Source organism: Cervus elaphus, chromosome 9, assembly GCF_910594005.1.
Source record: "Cervus elaphus chromosome 9, mCerEla1.1, whole genome shotgun sequence".
In the NCBI taxonomy this organism is placed as follows: Eukaryota; Metazoa; Chordata; class Mammalia; order Artiodactyla; family Cervidae; genus Cervus; species Cervus elaphus.
In genome coordinates this window covers 22,973,549-22,990,010 of record NC_057823.1, presented here as the reverse complement: position 1 = coordinate 22,990,010, position 16,462 = coordinate 22,973,549, and the positions used below count along the sequence as shown (strand labels likewise).

The following is a 16,462-nucleotide window of genomic DNA, read 5'->3' as shown; positions in this document are numbered from 1 at the left end:
AGTCCTTCCTTGAATGCTTCAACCTTAGCTTGGGGCCTGGTATACAGTCAGTGCCAAATAAGCTTGGCTCTGATGATGGTTGTTGCTAAACTAAGAACTACAGCTTCCCAGGTGACACTAGTGGTAAAGAACCTGCCTGCCAAGGCAGGAGATGCAAGAGACACAGGTTCGATCTCTGGGTTGGGAAGATCCTCTGGCGGGGGGGCATAGCAACCCACTCCAGTATCCTTGCCTGGAAAATCCCGTGAACAGAGGAGCCTGGTGGGCTACCATCCATGAGGTGGCAAAGAGTCAGACACGACTGAAGTGACTTAGCACAGAAACCGATAACTGGATTCAACACCCCATAGGCACTTTCCAGCTTGTCCTCCTTGCCTTCTGTCACTGTCTGCTCAGGGCGAGCTGGGAGCCAGGGGCAGCAGTGACTCCCCAGAACCTTGAACCACCCCCTGCCAGGGTTTTTCTCTTGGTCTTTCCTCCGCTACCTGCCTAGCTCTGTACAGGGTCTCCCTGAGTTTGACCAGACCCACGTGGGAACCAGCTTCCTTCGTCCACTGGGGTGTGTGCATTGGGAACAAGCAGAGGACGATGTTGGTCCTTTCTAATCTGGATGCCGTTGAAGCGGCAGTGAAGAAACAGATCAAAGCCATGCCCTCGAGGGGCTGCAGTGTAGTGAGGGGATGGCAGGACCCCGCTGCTGCTTTGGTTTCCCGAGGAGGAGGTGGCACGTGACCCAGGGCTGAGCAGCAGAAGGGGGCCACATGGGATTCAGAGAGAGCAGGTGGGGTGCAGAACAGGAAGCCCTGAGGAATGACCCGACCCCATGCTCGGGGGGTTGGGGGAGCTGGCAGTGGGGCCAAGGGTCAGGAAGTTCAAGGTCACAGGGACCCAGGTTCAAGTCCCAGCTCAGCTCCTTCCTGGCTCTGTGACTGTGGGCCAGTGGCTTCAGTGCTCTATGCCTCAGTCTTACAACATTTTCCCCGTTTTGTAGAGTTGAGAGCTCAGTAAATGCTCAGCCTTGCTCCCCGTCTCTCTCCCTCACACCCCAACCTTCTGGCTCAGCATCCACGCAGGACCCCAGGGCACAGAGAGTAAAGTCGGGAGATTCAGGGCTCAGACTCACTGGTCACTTTGCCAGTTTTTCTAGTCCCTGGACTTCGTTCACCCAAAGTCTTCCCAGGGGGTCCTCAAAGGCCCTGCCTGACCTGCCCATCCCCTTCCTGCTCTCCCTCTTTCTTCTCCCTATCACTCACTCTGCTCCAGCCTCACTGGCCTCCACCCTGTCCTCTGCAAATATAAGGCATGATGCTGCCTCAGGACTTTTGCATGTGCTGTGTTCTCCACTTGGAAAGCTCCTACCATGGATGGTCATCTTTTAGGTCTTTGTTCAAGTGTCCTCTCCCATGAGAGACCCTCCCTGATCACCTCCAACTAAAAACAACCATCCCCAGGGGACTCCCTGGACCCTCCCCCCACTCCCCGCAAACTCCTTTAAATTTCTTTAGAGCACATTGTTCAACCTGACATTTTCTTTTTTGTTCCATCCTTCCTTTCTTTCGCTTTCTTTCTTCCTTCTGTCTTTCATTTATTTAATTTTTTTCCCCAACCAGGGATGAAACCCAGACCCTCAGCAGTGAGAGTGCAGAGGCGGAGTCCTAACCTCTGGATCACCAGGGAATTCCTTGTTTTATTTATTTATTTATTGGCTGCTGCTTGTGGGATCTTAGTCCCCCAGCCAGGGATTGAACCCATGCCCCCTGCAGTTGAAGTGCAGAGTCTTAACCACTGGACAACCAGGGAAGTCCAACCAGACATTTTATCACATTTCCTAGCTTGTTTAACATCCATCCTTACCCAAATCAGGATCTGGGTGAGGGCTGAGCCCAGGACTCTGCTGGGCCCCAGCATCACACATGGAGCTGGCACTCCGTAGATGTTTATTGAACCATCAAATGCATTTTTCTCTCACTGGACAAGAGCCGTTCATAAGCTATGATGCTCTGAACTTGGAAGGAGGAATCACTAGCAAGAACACTTAGTCTGGCACCAAATGGGCCTGCATTCAAATATGAGTTCTGCTGTTTGACACTTAACAAACAGTGGGCTTTACCTGGAGGAAGGGACATTGGAACCTGAGTTTTGAAGGATGCACAGGAGTTTGGGATAAGCAATTAGGAAGTGGACAAGAGATTCTCAGTAACATTTGTTGAGTCACTGAGTCACTTAGGAGAGAGAATGCTTTGTGGAAAACTTTTGGTTTGGGAATTGGAGTTTCACATCCTGGTTTGCTGTCCTGGACTCTCAGAGTGGGTGAGCCACAGGGAGGCCCAGTAAGGGACACAGCCCAGAGCACAGTTGACCAGTCCATAGTGCCCAGCAAGGGCTTGGACCCAAGTGTCTGCCTGCCAGCTGCTGCTGTCCTCTTTGGCCAAGTAAGGTTTTGGGGGTTCTTAGTCCCCCAACCAGGAATCAAACCCATGTCCCCTGCAGTCAAAGCACAGAGTCTTAACCACTAGACCACCAAGGAAGTCCAGCTTGACATTTTATTATACTTGTTAGCTTGTGAAGTCCCAGTCGGCCAAGAAAGGTTCCTGGGGTTTCTTGCTGTCTTCCCTAACCTTGCATCTGTGATTACCAGAGCAGTGGATAAGCTCCCCACTGATCCCCAGCAGGGTGCCAGGTCCCTTTTTGCCCATTGTATAGGATGAGAAACTGACACCCAAGGCATAGCAGTGATTTGTTCTTGGATCATACAGAAGGTGAAAATGGAGGCTGTTGTCACCCAAGCTCATTCCCCCCAGTCTGCCTGGCAGCCAGTGCTTCAACCCTGGGCCTCAGGGTTTGGGGAGACCAGTTGAGCTGGACTCAAAAATGCCCAGCTGTGTGGTCCAGGCTAGGTCTGGAAGAGAACGCTAAGGAAAGCAGGAAAGGCTGCCTGAAGGAAGGAACCCTGGAGATGGGGTTTTGAGGGATGCATAGGAGTTCAGGAGGATTCTTGGCTTCTAGCTTTCCTTGGCTGTCTCCCTTGCCCTGTCAACCAGTGAAGGCATTGGGAAGTGTCTGGGGAAGAGGCCTTGGTTGTCACAGGTCTTGTGGGACAAAGAGAGCGACAGGCCTGCCTCTCACCTGGGTTGACCTCCCTGGGAGGACGTGGAGGCTCAGGCAGCAGGTCCATGACCCAGTTACAGGCTGTTTGTCTTCCTTCCTCCAGAACCAGCTGGGGTCACCAGTGACGTGGGCTCCCGCCCTTGCCCGCCTCCCTGGCATCTCTCCCCAGAGAGGGCCCAGGGAGGAGGGGGTAGTCATACGGCAGGGGTGAGGAGGCTTGGAGAGGGGAGGAGAAGGAAAAGGAGAGAACTCATCAAAGGGGAGGGGGCTCAGAGACAAAGGGGTTCAGGGAGAGTTAGAGTCTGGGCCCAAAATAACCCTAGCAACAACAACAATAATAATAGCATAATTCAGGCTTTTGAGAGCTGGGCAGATAAGGGGGTTCCTATGCTAGAAGGAGCCAGCACCCCCATTCAGCTTGCTGACACCCCAACTGCCCCTTCCCAGCTCCCTCTGATCACTCCCCCAATAAGCTCCCGGCCTTGGATGACAGCCACAGCCCAGGCCTCCTGCTACCATGGTGTCCCCTCCATGGGGGACAGTGCCCCATGCCTCCATGGATCCCCTGCCCCGGCTTCTCTGGCCAGACTCCCATGCTCTGGACCCAGGTCTGCGAATCAGCTGTGTGACCCTGGGCGAGCCGCTCCCCACCCCCAGGGCTGGCATGTTGAGTGACCTGGTGGTACAGGAAAAGCACCCCTGAGGTTGGAGGGGACCTGGCAGGAGACAGCCGCCTCCGTTCTCCCTCTGCCTCAGCAGGTCAGCCGGGGCAGGGTGGGGTGGGGCACGGAAGGGGCTGTAAGGTCCAGCCCCTGCCACAGCTGTTACGGTGACTCATGTCGGGGGACAGTGGCGTAGAGGGGGCTGGGCTGGCACCAACAGTACCCCATCCCGCCCCACCCCATGAGGACAGAAGGCTATTTTCAGACCCTCAGTGACAGGGGAGATCTGAGGTCGTCTCCACCCCCAGCACCCCGTGGCTACAGGTGGCCCAGGGGAGATGGGATACAGGACAGGGAAGGGGCACCTGGGGCGGGGAGTACCGTGTGCATCCAGGCCTGGAGGTGGGACCGAGCCCGGCCACATCCACCTGGAAACCAACTGGTGACCCAGAGCAACTGTGTCGTCATCTCCCCGAGAGACCCCTGCCTCACGGAGAGCAGGCTGTTCTGAGAAAGGGGCGGACAGGGTCTTGGTTCGTGTCCTCACACAGACCCTGAGAGCCTCCGGGACCTCAGCCAGGTCTCTGCCTGTCTCTGAGCTTAGCCTCCCCATCACTCAAGGCATAGTGGAGCCCCAGGCCTTTTCCTGCCCCTAGGAGATTGTAAGCAACTAATCGTTACGGCGACAACAATGTCAATAACAATAATAATAATAGCATAATGCAGGCTTTGCTGGGCAGATAATGAGATTCACATGCTAGGGAGAGACATAACCTCCATTCAAGAAGCCCAGTGCAGCCCCCAGGCGAGAGTGGGGATTGAAATTTCTCTTCTCTGTCTTCCTTTCTCCTTGAATTTCTCACCCCGTGAGGGTGAGAAAGCACATCTGGGATGTTCTGCAGACTCAGTTTCCCTTGTTGAAAATGGCGAGAATGAGACAGCCTCCTCCTACCCCCAGAAAGAGGAAAGGGGCCTCCCATGGCCCCATTATTCTCCTAGGGACCCAACGCGGGGGCGGGGGGGGGGGGGTGGGAGAGCTGCTGTTGTTTCCATGGAGAAGTTGGTTAGGTGTGGCTTCCTGTCCCAGCTCTGCTCCTCATGACTGAGTCCCTTCTTGGGGTCTCAGTTTCTTCATCCGTAAAATGGGTGTTGCGGCTGCTCAGAAGCCCCACTCAGGCAGTGGGAGAGGGGTGTTGAAGTCACAGCTCTGGGAAGGTCTCTGGCCCTCCTCGGGCCTCAGTTTTTCCATCTGTAGAATGGGTCTGTGCGGGGCAGGCTAGGGTGAACTGACCCCCGGCAACCCTTCTCTCCAGCTCTGAACCTCCATGACGGAGCTCCCCTTTCTCTGCTGCATTCTGATCTTGCCTCCTGAGCCTCAGCTTTCCCTGCCCCTGCAGTGGGTCTATATAGGAACCGCCCCACCTCCCCTCCCCCCTTCCATTAGCCCCTGACATACAGTAGGCCCCAGTGGACCTGTGAACCTCTTGTCCTGTGGACCTCAGCTGGTTCTGTCTGTATCTCTGGGCTATAGAAAAGATATCTTGTCCTCGCTTTTTTCATCACTGCCAAGAGCCAGTAGAGGCAGCCCTTGAACCTCCGTCTCACGTCAGCTTCCTCTGCCGAGCAGTGGATCTGGCAGACAGGCGACACTGTGAGCCTGTTTGCTCCTGAATTGTCAGTGTCCAGCGTGTGCTCAGCCCCGCTTTGGACGTTTGACCTCATGCTCTAGTTCATTGCTTTGCAAAGGACAGTCCCAGGACCCAAGGCCCGCTGTCTGTTTTCATAAATAAAGTTTTACTGAAACACTGCCGTGCCGGTCACATCTTCTCTGTGGCATCTTGCACTTTTAAAGTTTGCTGACCCCAGTTCTAGAAGGTACAGAATGGATCCATGCCCCCACTATTCTACCAACCTCAGTTTTCCCCATCTGTTCAGTGGGTCCCCATCAATTTCCACCTGGGACCCTCAGCTTCTCCTGCCTGTACACTGGAGTTCAAGACAGCCCTTCATGACTGGCTTCCTTGGCCTGTGCCTTCCACCGTGGTCAGAGCCTCAGTTTCCCCATCTGGGCAATGGGTTCTCAGACGATCCAGTGAACTTCTGCTGGGTCCCCTCTGGCCCTGTTTTTTCTCTGGGAGTTTGGAGGTATCTGCAGAGGACCCCTGCACACCTCTGTTCCACCGTCCCTCCAACGGGTCTGCCTGGGGCCCCTGCAGCCTCAGTCTTCCGGGCCGGGCAGTGGGTCCATGGGCCCCAGCGCCTCCTGATCTCTGGCCTCTCCCGCCCCGCAGGATGAGTTCCACCCTTTCATCGAGGCGCTGCTGCCTCACGTTCGCGCCTTCGCCTACACCTGGTTCAACCTGCAGGCGCGGAAGCGCAAGTATTTCAAGAAGCATGAGAAACGGATGTCGAAGGATGAGGAGCGGGCGGTGAAGGACGAGCTGCTGGGCGAGAAGGCCGAAGTCAAGCAGAAGTGGGCATCGCGGCTGCTGGCCAAGCTGCGCAAGGACATCCGGCCCGAGTGCCGCGAGGACTTTGTGCTGGCCATCACCGGCAAGAAGGCGCCGGGCTGCGTGCTCTCCAACCCCGACCAGAAGGGCAAGATGCGCCGCATCGACTGCCTGCGCCAGGCCGACAAGGTGTGGCGGCTGGACCTGGTCATGGTCATCCTCTTCAAGGGCATCCCCCTGGAGAGCACCGACGGCGAGCGCCTGGTCAAGGCGGCGCAGTGCGGCCACCCGGTGCTCTGCGTGCAGCCGCACCACATCGGCGTGGCGGTCAAGGAGCTCGACCTCTACCTGGCCTACTTCGTGCGGGAGCGAGGTGAGTAAGGGCGTGCGCATGCACAGGGCTGGAGGTGGAGAGGGCTGGGGATGCGCCTGTTGCAGGGTCGTGAGCCAGGCCCGCAGGTGTGAGCGAGGAGGCAGGTCCACGTGGCCTGCGCAGGGTTGGTGGGGGTGGAGGAGGCTGACCTATGAGAGGTCCAAGGAGAAGGGCGAAGGTTTGAGCAAGGAGGCGGGCCTTCTTCAAGTCAAAGGGAGGAGGCCGGTGCCGGGAAAGTCAGAGGGAGTAGGCACATGCCATGTGAAGTGTAAGGGAAAAAGATCCGGTTCACGGGAAGAGTGGGGTAGGGAGCAGGTGTGTCATGGGGGTCTGAAGGGAGGACATTGGAATTTGATGTCCAAGGGGGTGGAAGGTCACAGGAAATGAGATACTGTCCCAGAAGGTCCGTTGGCAACAGGGGTGAGGATGGGCCACTGACAGGTGGGAGAGGGACAGCCTTATCCTTCCCGGGAAAGCTGGAAGGGTGCTGGGTGGCACACGGTGAATGCTGGTTGATCGACTCTCAGACCTTCCCCAGAGTCCTGACCAGTGTCGTGTTGATGCCAAGTGGGAAGCTGGGGCACTGTGTGACTTGAGCTATGTCATCAATCTCTCTGGTCGTCAGGGTTCCCTACTCCCGCCCTTCTAGCTGGGTGTTTCTGGTGTTTGCTGGCTCTGTGGTCAAATGGTCCACGTGGAGACCAGTGGGGTTTGTGAGGATGGAGAAATCCAGGACAGCTTCCTGGAGAAGGAGGCTCCCCTGTGCTGAGCTCTGCCGGATGACTGGGCAGTGATGAGCATGGGGCTCTCCCAGGGGGTCAGCAGCCTGGGCAGAGGTGCAGAGGCCGGACGGGTGGCCCAGTCCTGCACGTCAACAGGTCCTGGTGGTCGTGGGCAGGGCCTGGTTGCGTGGGCAGTGGGCTTCACTGACCCACTGCTTCCTGGTGGTGTGGCCAGTGGAGCTGTCACGTGGAAGTTATCCAAGTTCTTACCCGGATTGGGCCTGGGGAGATTCTCGGAGATGGTGTGTCGTGTGTTGAACTCTGGTCTGCTGTGTGGCGGGTGGCAGCTGTGACTCTCTTCATGCGGATGGAATCAGGTGTGCCCGGGGAACCTAACTGGCACAAGACCTGTGCCCTGTTCCCACCCAGGCTGAGCCTTGTGGGCGTGAACCCGCACACACCCGGGCTGCCTGAGCGTGTCAGGTGGGTGCACTTGGCTTGGAGACCCAGTCCCACCACCGGTAGCCCCACAGGTACCCACTTGATCACACAACCAGAAATGACTGGGGAGGGCTTGGGAGGAGCGGGGGAGGGGCAGTGAGAAGAAGTGGGGACTCCTGGCAGGACCGCCCAGCTTCTGACCGCAGCCCTGCCGTGTGTTGTGTGCTGGCTGTGTGACTCTGGACCTAGCCCTGTCCTGTACCTCAGTTTCCTCCTCTGTACAGTGGGAGGAACAACCATGCCAACTCCTAGCGGTGCTGTGAGCCTTCCATGAGGTCTCCTGGTCACCATGGTGTGTGGGAGGGACAGCCAGGCCAGAGTTCCCAGTCTTGACCTTGATTCCTTGACCTTGACCCCATCTGCCGCATCCCTCACCCCCACCGGAATTCGATGGGGCCAGAAACAGAGGGGTGGACAAGGTGAGAGTGTGCGGCCCTCGGGATGCGGGGGAGGGGAGGGCACAGGCGGCCTTGGGGGCTGCAGCGTTCATTACCATGCAGGTCCCGGTCTCTCCCACCACATCCATCCTCCGCGCCCGGCCCCACCCCCACCTCCTCCGCGCTGAGCTGATAAAATTTTGAAGCAAGTTTTCTGCCGGCGTCAGCACAATCTTTGGGCGCCTCCCCTCCCCCATCGACCCCCTCCCCCCTCAGCCGAGCAGGCAGGCGGGGCCTCCAGGCCTCCACAGACACCTTCGTGTCCGTCAGCCATGCTTTTGCTAGCCGATCTGGTCAACCTCCTCCCATGAGGACTGGGGAAGGTCAAGGCTGCACCTTCTCCTGCTTCCAGCCAGCTCCATCATCCCAGGTGACCGCCACTCAAATCCGCTCCAGCTGACCCAGCTGGGAGTGAGGGTCTGGTTCGAGGGCTGGGCGGGGAGCCCAACCCCAGCTCAGCCTCCTGCCTGCCTGCCTAACTGGCGACTGGGTTACCCTAAACAAGTCACTGAATCTCTCTGTGTCTGCTTTCCTTGTCTTTAAAATGAGACAATCAAAAATAGCTGTAGGAATGTTGGATTCTTATGATAAAGACAGATAACCCCTGTGGGATCATGAAGAGAAGTACCCAGCACAGGGATAGGACTTTGTGGACCGTTATTTATTTTTTTTCTTGGACCATTATTATTATCATCCTTATTAGGGTTATAATTTCCTACCTCCGTGCCTTTGCCCATATGGTTCCCTCTGCTGCGGATGTCATTCCTATCTGAAAAACTCCTACTTATGCTTCAAAACCCCAACTCCCAGTGCCACTTTCTTTCTGTCAAGCAGTTTTTCTAAGGACTTAGCAATTATTTTCCATTCTCATGGCAACCCTGTGAGGCAGGAATTGTATCCATTGTACAGATGAGGAAACGGAAGCCTCAAAAGAAGGAAACTAAAAAGTACCCTGGAAGAAGTTACCTGCCCTGCCCAAGGTCACAGGTAGAAAAGGGCAGAATTAGGGTTTGAACATGGGCAACTTCTGTTGCTGGGGCTTCCTGGGTAGCTCAGCTGGTAAAGAATTCACCAGCAATGCAAGCAAGAGACCCAGGTTTGATCCCTGGGCTGGGAAGATCCCCTGGAGGAGAGCATGACAACCCACTCCAGTATTCTTGCCTGGAGAATTCCCATGGACAGAGGAGCCTGGTGGGGTACAGTCCATGGGGTCAAAAAGAGCCAGACACGACTGAGCGACTAAGCACAGCACAGCTTCTGTTGCTGGCACCCCTGCTAGCCTTCCATGCTCGGTGGCAGAAGGGGATGGAGGTAAATTGCAGTGTAGGATGTGGGTGTCCAGTCTATGTGGCTTGACCACCTCTGGGCTGGGTCTGTGTTCTAGGCTCCTATTAACCAGAGCTTCCTCCAGGATTCCCAAGCTGAGGCTGCCGCCCAGAACTCACTGCTGAGCCCCAGCTCCCCGACTTCCATCACAGGACCCCCATCACCATCTGGGCCAGAGTTACATCTCTGTTCTTAGCCAAGCAATCATCTGATGGCAGAGAGAACTGGCCACCTCTTCTCTCCTCTCCCCTTGTGGGTCTCAGGGCTGCAGGGCATCCGGGCCGCGAGAGCGCAGTGGCCACTCAAAGCAGCCCTGCTGGGAGGCCATGGGGCTGATGGGGCGTGGGGAAAGCGGGCCTTGCTTGACTTCTGGGACAGATCACAGGCAGGATGCTGAGATGGGCATCTGCCATTCGGCTGGAAGGAGGTGCCGCCTCGGGTGTTAGATGCGGGGCCTTGGGGCAACAGAATGACAGTGAGCAAGACCTGGAAACACAGAGGGACCCAGAGACAGGGAGAGACACGCGGAGACCCACACACTCGGCCCACACACTCGGCCACACACACCCCTGTCCCCAGACCCCGGCATGAGGCTCAGCTCCCCCCACCCCCACAGCCTCTGTTTCTCCCTGGGGCTGTCAGGCGGATTGCTGGGGCCCCACCCCAAGGAGGAATCCCAGGCCTCCCTCCCCAGGTTTATTTTGGAGAATAGAAGAGTGGGGACGAGCAGGGAGAAGATCCCTTTGGCGCTGGGGCTGCCAGGCTCCTCAGAGCCCAGGGCACCACCTTGGGCCAAACTTGGCTGCCTCGGGCATCCATCTGGCATCGTTGCAGACACAGGGCCCTGATTCCAGGAGTGGACTCCGTGTGTGCCCTGAGGGTGGCCTAGGGGACAGCTGGGGGACCCTGATGAGAGGAGTGATATGAGCTCGCCTTGGGACATTGGGCTGCCTGCTCCTTGTATGCCCTTTGTGGGTGGGTGTGCTATTGAGCAGGAGATGGGGAAGCTGACAATTCTCAGTTAAATTAATAAAAAGCTAAGGACAGGGAGGGGCGTGGAGAGGCATGGTGGGTCCTCTGGCTGGGCCACAGAGAGATTTGAGTGAGAGTGTGCCAGGCCATTTGGGGGGGCATAGCCGGTGCAAAGGCCCTGGGGCTGGAATGGTCCCAAGCACAAGTGCTGGAGGGTGGGGCTAAGGACCGCTGCCTGGCAGTGGGAAGGCCGGGCCTCCTCCCCGGCCTCTCGTTTGGGAAGGAGCCCGGAGGAAGCAGGGCCCAGAGAGAGAAGCTGTCTGCCCAGCCCCAGAGCCCAGCCAGGCCTCCCCGCCCCCTCTGGCGGCCTGAGAAACCTGAGGCGGGCGGGCACCGTGCCAGGGCGGGTGGGGGAGGGGCTGCCAGGCCCGCCCGCTCCGGCAGCTGCCAGCCCGCCCCGAGCCGCCAGCCCAGATGGTGCCCATCTGCTGACGCCGCCGTGGGCTGGCCTCCCGTTCCCGCCTCCTGTTCCCGCCTTGTTCGGTGCCAACCTCCTGGAACAGCACTGTGGGCAGGGGCCCGCTTGGGAAGCTCACAGCTGCTCAAGGGGCTGCCCAGGGTGCCCAGGAAGGGGGCAGAAGGATCGAGGGGGGAGGGGTCCCCACCCCCTCTTGGATGAACCTGGGAAGCAATCATAACAACAGATGATAGTAACAGTGGACATGTATTGCGTACCCAATGCTGAGCCTGCCCCACATCTGGTTTAATTCTCTCCACCACCCAGGGAGACCATCCTGGTGGCTCAGATGGTAAAGAATCTGCCTGCAGTGCAGGAGACCCAGGTTCGATCCGTGGGTTGGGAAGATCCCCTGGAGGAGAGCATGGCAACCCATTCCAATACTCTTGCCTGGAGAATCCCACGGACAGAGGAGCCTGGTGGGCTACAGTCCACGGAGTTGCAAAGAGTCAACACGACTGAGCAACTAACACTTTCACTTTCACCACCCAGGGAGGCAGCAACTATTACCTACTGCCGTGTTTCAGTAAGAAAACAGGCCCAGAGATGGTCAGTCACTTGTCTAGGGTCACGCAGCTCCTAAAAGGTAGGGCAGAATTAGAACCCACAGATCCTGAGTCCTCAAAACCACTAAAGGAAAAAACTGAAAACTGCTTTTGGGGTTACTGAATGGAACCCACACCCTCCCAGTTGTACAGATAGTAACAAGTATGGCCCAGAATACATAGTGAACAAATGGATGAATATTGGTGAACCTTCCTGAAGTGCCTACCGTGCCCCAGCCAGGGGGCCGGGATCCTCATAAAGTGCACCCTGGGCTCAGATGTCAGGAGAAAGGGCCTGGATCGAAGGAGCCTGGGTCAGCTTCAGCTCTGCCTGGGCTTGCCGTGTGACTTAGGGCAGAGCCCTGCCCTCTCTGTTCTGAGGTTGGAGGAGAGCTGAGCCAGGAAGGTAGGGCCTTGTGCAGCCACGGAGAGAAGCAAGCTGGACCTTGATGGAGGGTCCCCCATCTCTTCCAACCCCTGTTAATCTCCATTCCAGCCCAGGACACTGTGCTGGGGGAGACAGGATGGATGTGGACAGGAGGGCATGTGAGAGCGCCCATTCGCTTGTATGATGGACACAATTTGTGTCCACACTTGTTCCAGGCTGTGTGAGCTGTACTCCTCTCTCTGACCCTTCATTTTCCCACCTGGAGAGTGGAAAAAATAACTGTGTTGTGTCCACTGCATTCACAATTGGAGTCAGTGACCCCTAGATAGAATAAAACAGGCGCTCAATAAATGCTCAATTCCTTCCCAGATCCTCTCTCCGGCCCCAGGAGGCAAAGCAGGGAAGAACCTCAGAGCATCTAGAGAACCAGCCAGGATACCTGTAACCGAGGATGGGCCCCCACTGGAAGCCAGGTGTCTGGGTGGTAGAGGAGTGAGGGGCTCCTGGCAGCAGGGACTCCCCCTGGGCAGGGAAGCCAGGTGGACCAGCTGTCTGTCCGTGCAGGGGAGGTGGCTGCCCAGGGGTGAGGTCCAGACACCAGCTGATGATGTATTTATAGCAGCGGTGGGAGGCCTCTGGGCTCCTGGTTAGCGGTGCCGAGGATGCTGCTAATGTAGCAGGTGGGAGCCCCGTGTCAGGAAGAGGTAGGGATGACATCTGTAGCCAGACGGCCCAGGTTGAGATCCCACCGCTCATGTGCCATGTGGCCTTGGGCAGGTGACGTCACTGCTCTGGGCCTCAGTTGCCTTCCCTCTGAAAAGGGCGTGAAACAGATGGTGCCCGCTTCGCCCGGCTATATGGGGTTAAGTAAGATAATGCATGAAGAGTACTAGGACACGGCCTGGCATAAGGTAGGTGCTCAAACATGCGTGCTAAGTCACTTCACTGGTGTCCGACTCTTTGCAACCCCATGGACTGTAGCCCACCAGGCTCCTCCGTCCATGGGATTCCCCACGCAAGAATACTGGAGTGGATTGCCATGCCCTCCTCCAGGCTCAAACATAATTTGGTGCCTTAAAAAGCAAAGAGATCCTGACCGATGTTACACTGTGAATGGACCCTGAGAACATGATGCTCAATGAGAGCAGCAGACACAGAAGGACACACACTGTCTGGTTCCACTCACAGGAGGCCTTAGAGGAGTCAGATCCAGAGAGACAGGAAGTAGATGGTGGGGCCAGGGGCTGGAGGGGGGTCAGTTAATGGGGACAGAGTTTTTGTTTGGGAAAATGAGGCAGTTCTGGAGATGATGGTGGGGGTGGTTGCAAGGCAGTGTGAAGGTATCCAGTGCCACTGAACTGTGCACTTAAAAATGGCTAAGGTGGTGAATTTTGGGGACTGCCCTGGTGGTTCCAGTGGTTAGGACCCTGTGCTTCCAATGCCGGGGGTATGGGTTCAATCCCTGGTTGGGGAACTAAGATCCCACATGCCAAAAAATAAATAACAACGGAAGTGGTGGTGTTAGTTGCTTAGTCATGTCTGACTCTTTGCAGCCCCCATGGACTGTAGCCCGCCAGGCTCCTCTGTCCATGGGATCCTCCAGGTTAGAATACTGGAATGGGTAGCCATTCCCTTCTCCAGGGGATCTTCCCAACCTGGAATCAAACCTGGGTCTCTCGAACTGCAGGCAGATTCTTCACCGCTGAGCCACCAGGTGAATTTTATGCTACTGATGTTCTACCACAATTTAAAAAATTCTTTGTTGTTAGTGATAATTTGTAACTCAACTAGGCTTCATTTTCAAAATTAAAAAAAAAAGATAGTAATAATGAATAATACATCCTCTATTATAGTGCAATGATAAGTAATAAAAACAAAACCAGTGATGGTAATATAATCATAGTTACTATAAGGGCTTCCCTCCTGGCTCAGTTGGTAAAAAATATGCCTGCAATGCAAGAGACCCAGGTTCAATCCCTGGGTGGGGAAAATAACCTGGAGAAGGAAATGGCAACCCACTCCTGAATTCTTGCCTGAAAAATCTCACAGACAGAGGAGCCTGGCAGGCTATAGACCATGGGGTCGCATCAGACATGACTGAGCATCACCGCCTTTATCATCATCATCACCATTACTGTGTTTCGAGCTCCAGTTCTGCCCTCTGGCCAGTTGGGCAACCTTGGGCAAGTTAATGCCCATCTCTGGGCTTCTGCTTTCTTCATCTCCAGGCTGAGTGGAGGCAGTGTTCAGTGACTGAAGTTAACATAGGATCTCTGAGAAAGGAACCTCTCAGCATGAGAAGTGCTCAGAAATTTTAAGTTCTTTCCTGGAGAAGGGAATGGCTACCCACTCCAGTGTTCTTGCCTGGAGAAACCCATGGACAAAGGAGCCTGGTAGGCAGCAGTCCATGGGGTTGCAAAGAGTCGGACAGGACTGAGCCAGTAACACTTTCCTGAGTAGATTGCCCCTCCCCCACGGACACCCCTGCTCGGGTGCCCAGCTTGTGCGCCCAGCTTGCGTGTCCACACCTGCTGAGGCTCCCGAGGACCCGAGAGGTGTGGAGCCCGCAGAAAGCGGGAGGCATCTCCATGCACCTGTGGCAGTCACCCCAGTGTGGTGAGGCTGCAGTTGCCACTCTGGCCCTGCGCCCGGCCAGCCAGGAGGGGCTGAGGGCAGCTAGGGACATCTCCGGGCACCCCCCACCTCCGCAGACAGCTGCCAGTCCAGCCCCTCTCCCTCCAGCTGGGTGTGGGCAGGAAGTCACAGATGGCCAGAGTCAGTGAGGGACAAGGGAGGGGGCGCGTGGGAACACTGGGTTTCTTGTCCCCATCAGGAAACTGAGGCCCAGAGAGGGTCCTTCCTCGGGTCTATTCTATCCCGCCTTCTGTCCCAGGCTGTCTCGTGTGGGCATCAGGATGAGGGGAAAGGGGGGCTCTGCAGGAGATCTGTGTTCGATCCCTGGGTCAGGAAGATTCCCTGGAGAAGGGAATGGCTACCCACTCCAGTATTCTTGCCTGGAGAACCCCCATGGACAGAGGAGCCTGGCAGGCTAGAGTCCTTGGGATTGCAAAGAGTTGGTCATGACTGAGCAAATACCACTGGTACCTCAAGGTAAATGGCTTGCAAGTGGGAAAGAGGTTTTAAGAGAGGCAAGGGGGCTATTCTAGATCCTCCACGGGACAAGTTTTGGAGTTCCCAAGGCCTGTTTTAGACCCTTCTCAGCTAGGATCTTAGGACTTCCCTGGTGGCCCAGTGGCTAAGACGCCATGCTCCCAATGTAGGGGACTCAGGTTTGATCCCTGGTCAGAGAACTAGATCCCACATGCTGCAAACTAAGACTTGGTGCAGCCAAATAAATATTAAAAAAAAACAAAAACCATGCTGGGATCTTCCCCATTTGACAGTTCTAGAATTCTCCCAGGGAGGTTCAGAGCCACATGGTCAGAATTCCAGAATTCCACATGTGGGATTTTCTCATGTCCAAGGACAGGCTCTGAAATGTTCTCAACTTGGGTTCTAGAACATCCAGGGCAAGTTCTAGAATTCTGTTTCTGGCAGGGATCCAGAACGTTCAGGTCAGAGTTGAGTAAGCCTGTCATCAGACGTCTAGTGACTGAGCAGAGCATTCTAGAAAAGACCCTTACAGAGGGAGACAGAGGTAGATTTGGGGGATTTTTTTAGGCTTTTTCCAGACTCGCTGAGGGAGGGGCTGCCTGCTTGAATGGGAGCCCCGTGGTGGGGAAATGTTTGGGAGCAGGACTGTGAGAAGCTGGGACTAGGGGGCCCAGGAATAAGTCAGGATTTTGTTTAACCTGCAATTAGAGTCTGTTGTTTATCACATGTGGGGACATGGAACCCGGGGTGTTTCCAGAGGCTGCAGGGGAACAGAGCACGTAGTAGGTCCTCACTGGAAGGCAGCAGCTGTAATTGACCCTGGTGACCTGTGGCAGGAGGCAGGGGTTGTCTGTATGTGTCTGGGATGTCGGGGTGCATTTTGGGGGGGAACTGCAGGCATACTGAGGGCTTACTAAGAAGTAAATCTTCAGTACATGTCAGGGATTATTCACACCATTTTGTTTCACCTTTATTCCACAAAGGTAGGGATTATCATGAACCACATTTCACACATGGGAAAATTGAGGCCCAGAGAGGTTAAGACAACAACCTGAGGCCACACAACTAAATGATAGAGTCACAATTTGAACCCAGGTGGTAAAGAATCTGCCTGCAATGCAGGAGACCTGGGTTCGACCTCTGGATCGGGAAGATCCCCTGGAGGAGAGCATGGCAACCCACTCCAGTATTGTTGCCTGGAGAATCCCATGGACAGAGGAGCCTGGCGGGCTACAGTCCATGGGTGGTCGCAAAGAGTGGTTATGACTGAGCAACTAACACTTTCACTTTTCACTTTCACTGGCAGATCTGAGGGAGTACAGAAATCCCCTAGGAAGGGGCTGTTCG

At 55.8% G+C, this 16,462-nt stretch overlaps 1 protein-coding gene across 4 annotated transcripts in view; it reads left to right on the top strand.

Moving 5' to 3' along the window:
* The window catches only part of NFIC (nuclear factor I C), a 72,851-nt gene that overhangs the window by 10,735 nt on the left and 45,654 nt on the right, over window positions 1-16,462 (top strand). For all 4 annotated transcript variants that reach the window (XM_043912016.1, XM_043912013.1, XM_043912015.1 and 1 more), the window contains exon 2: window positions 6,062-6,593. In XM_043912016.1, the coding sequence (XP_043767951.1) occupies window positions 6,062-6,593 (532 nt within the window). The remainder of the gene's footprint in view (window positions 1-6,061; window positions 6,594-16,462) is intronic.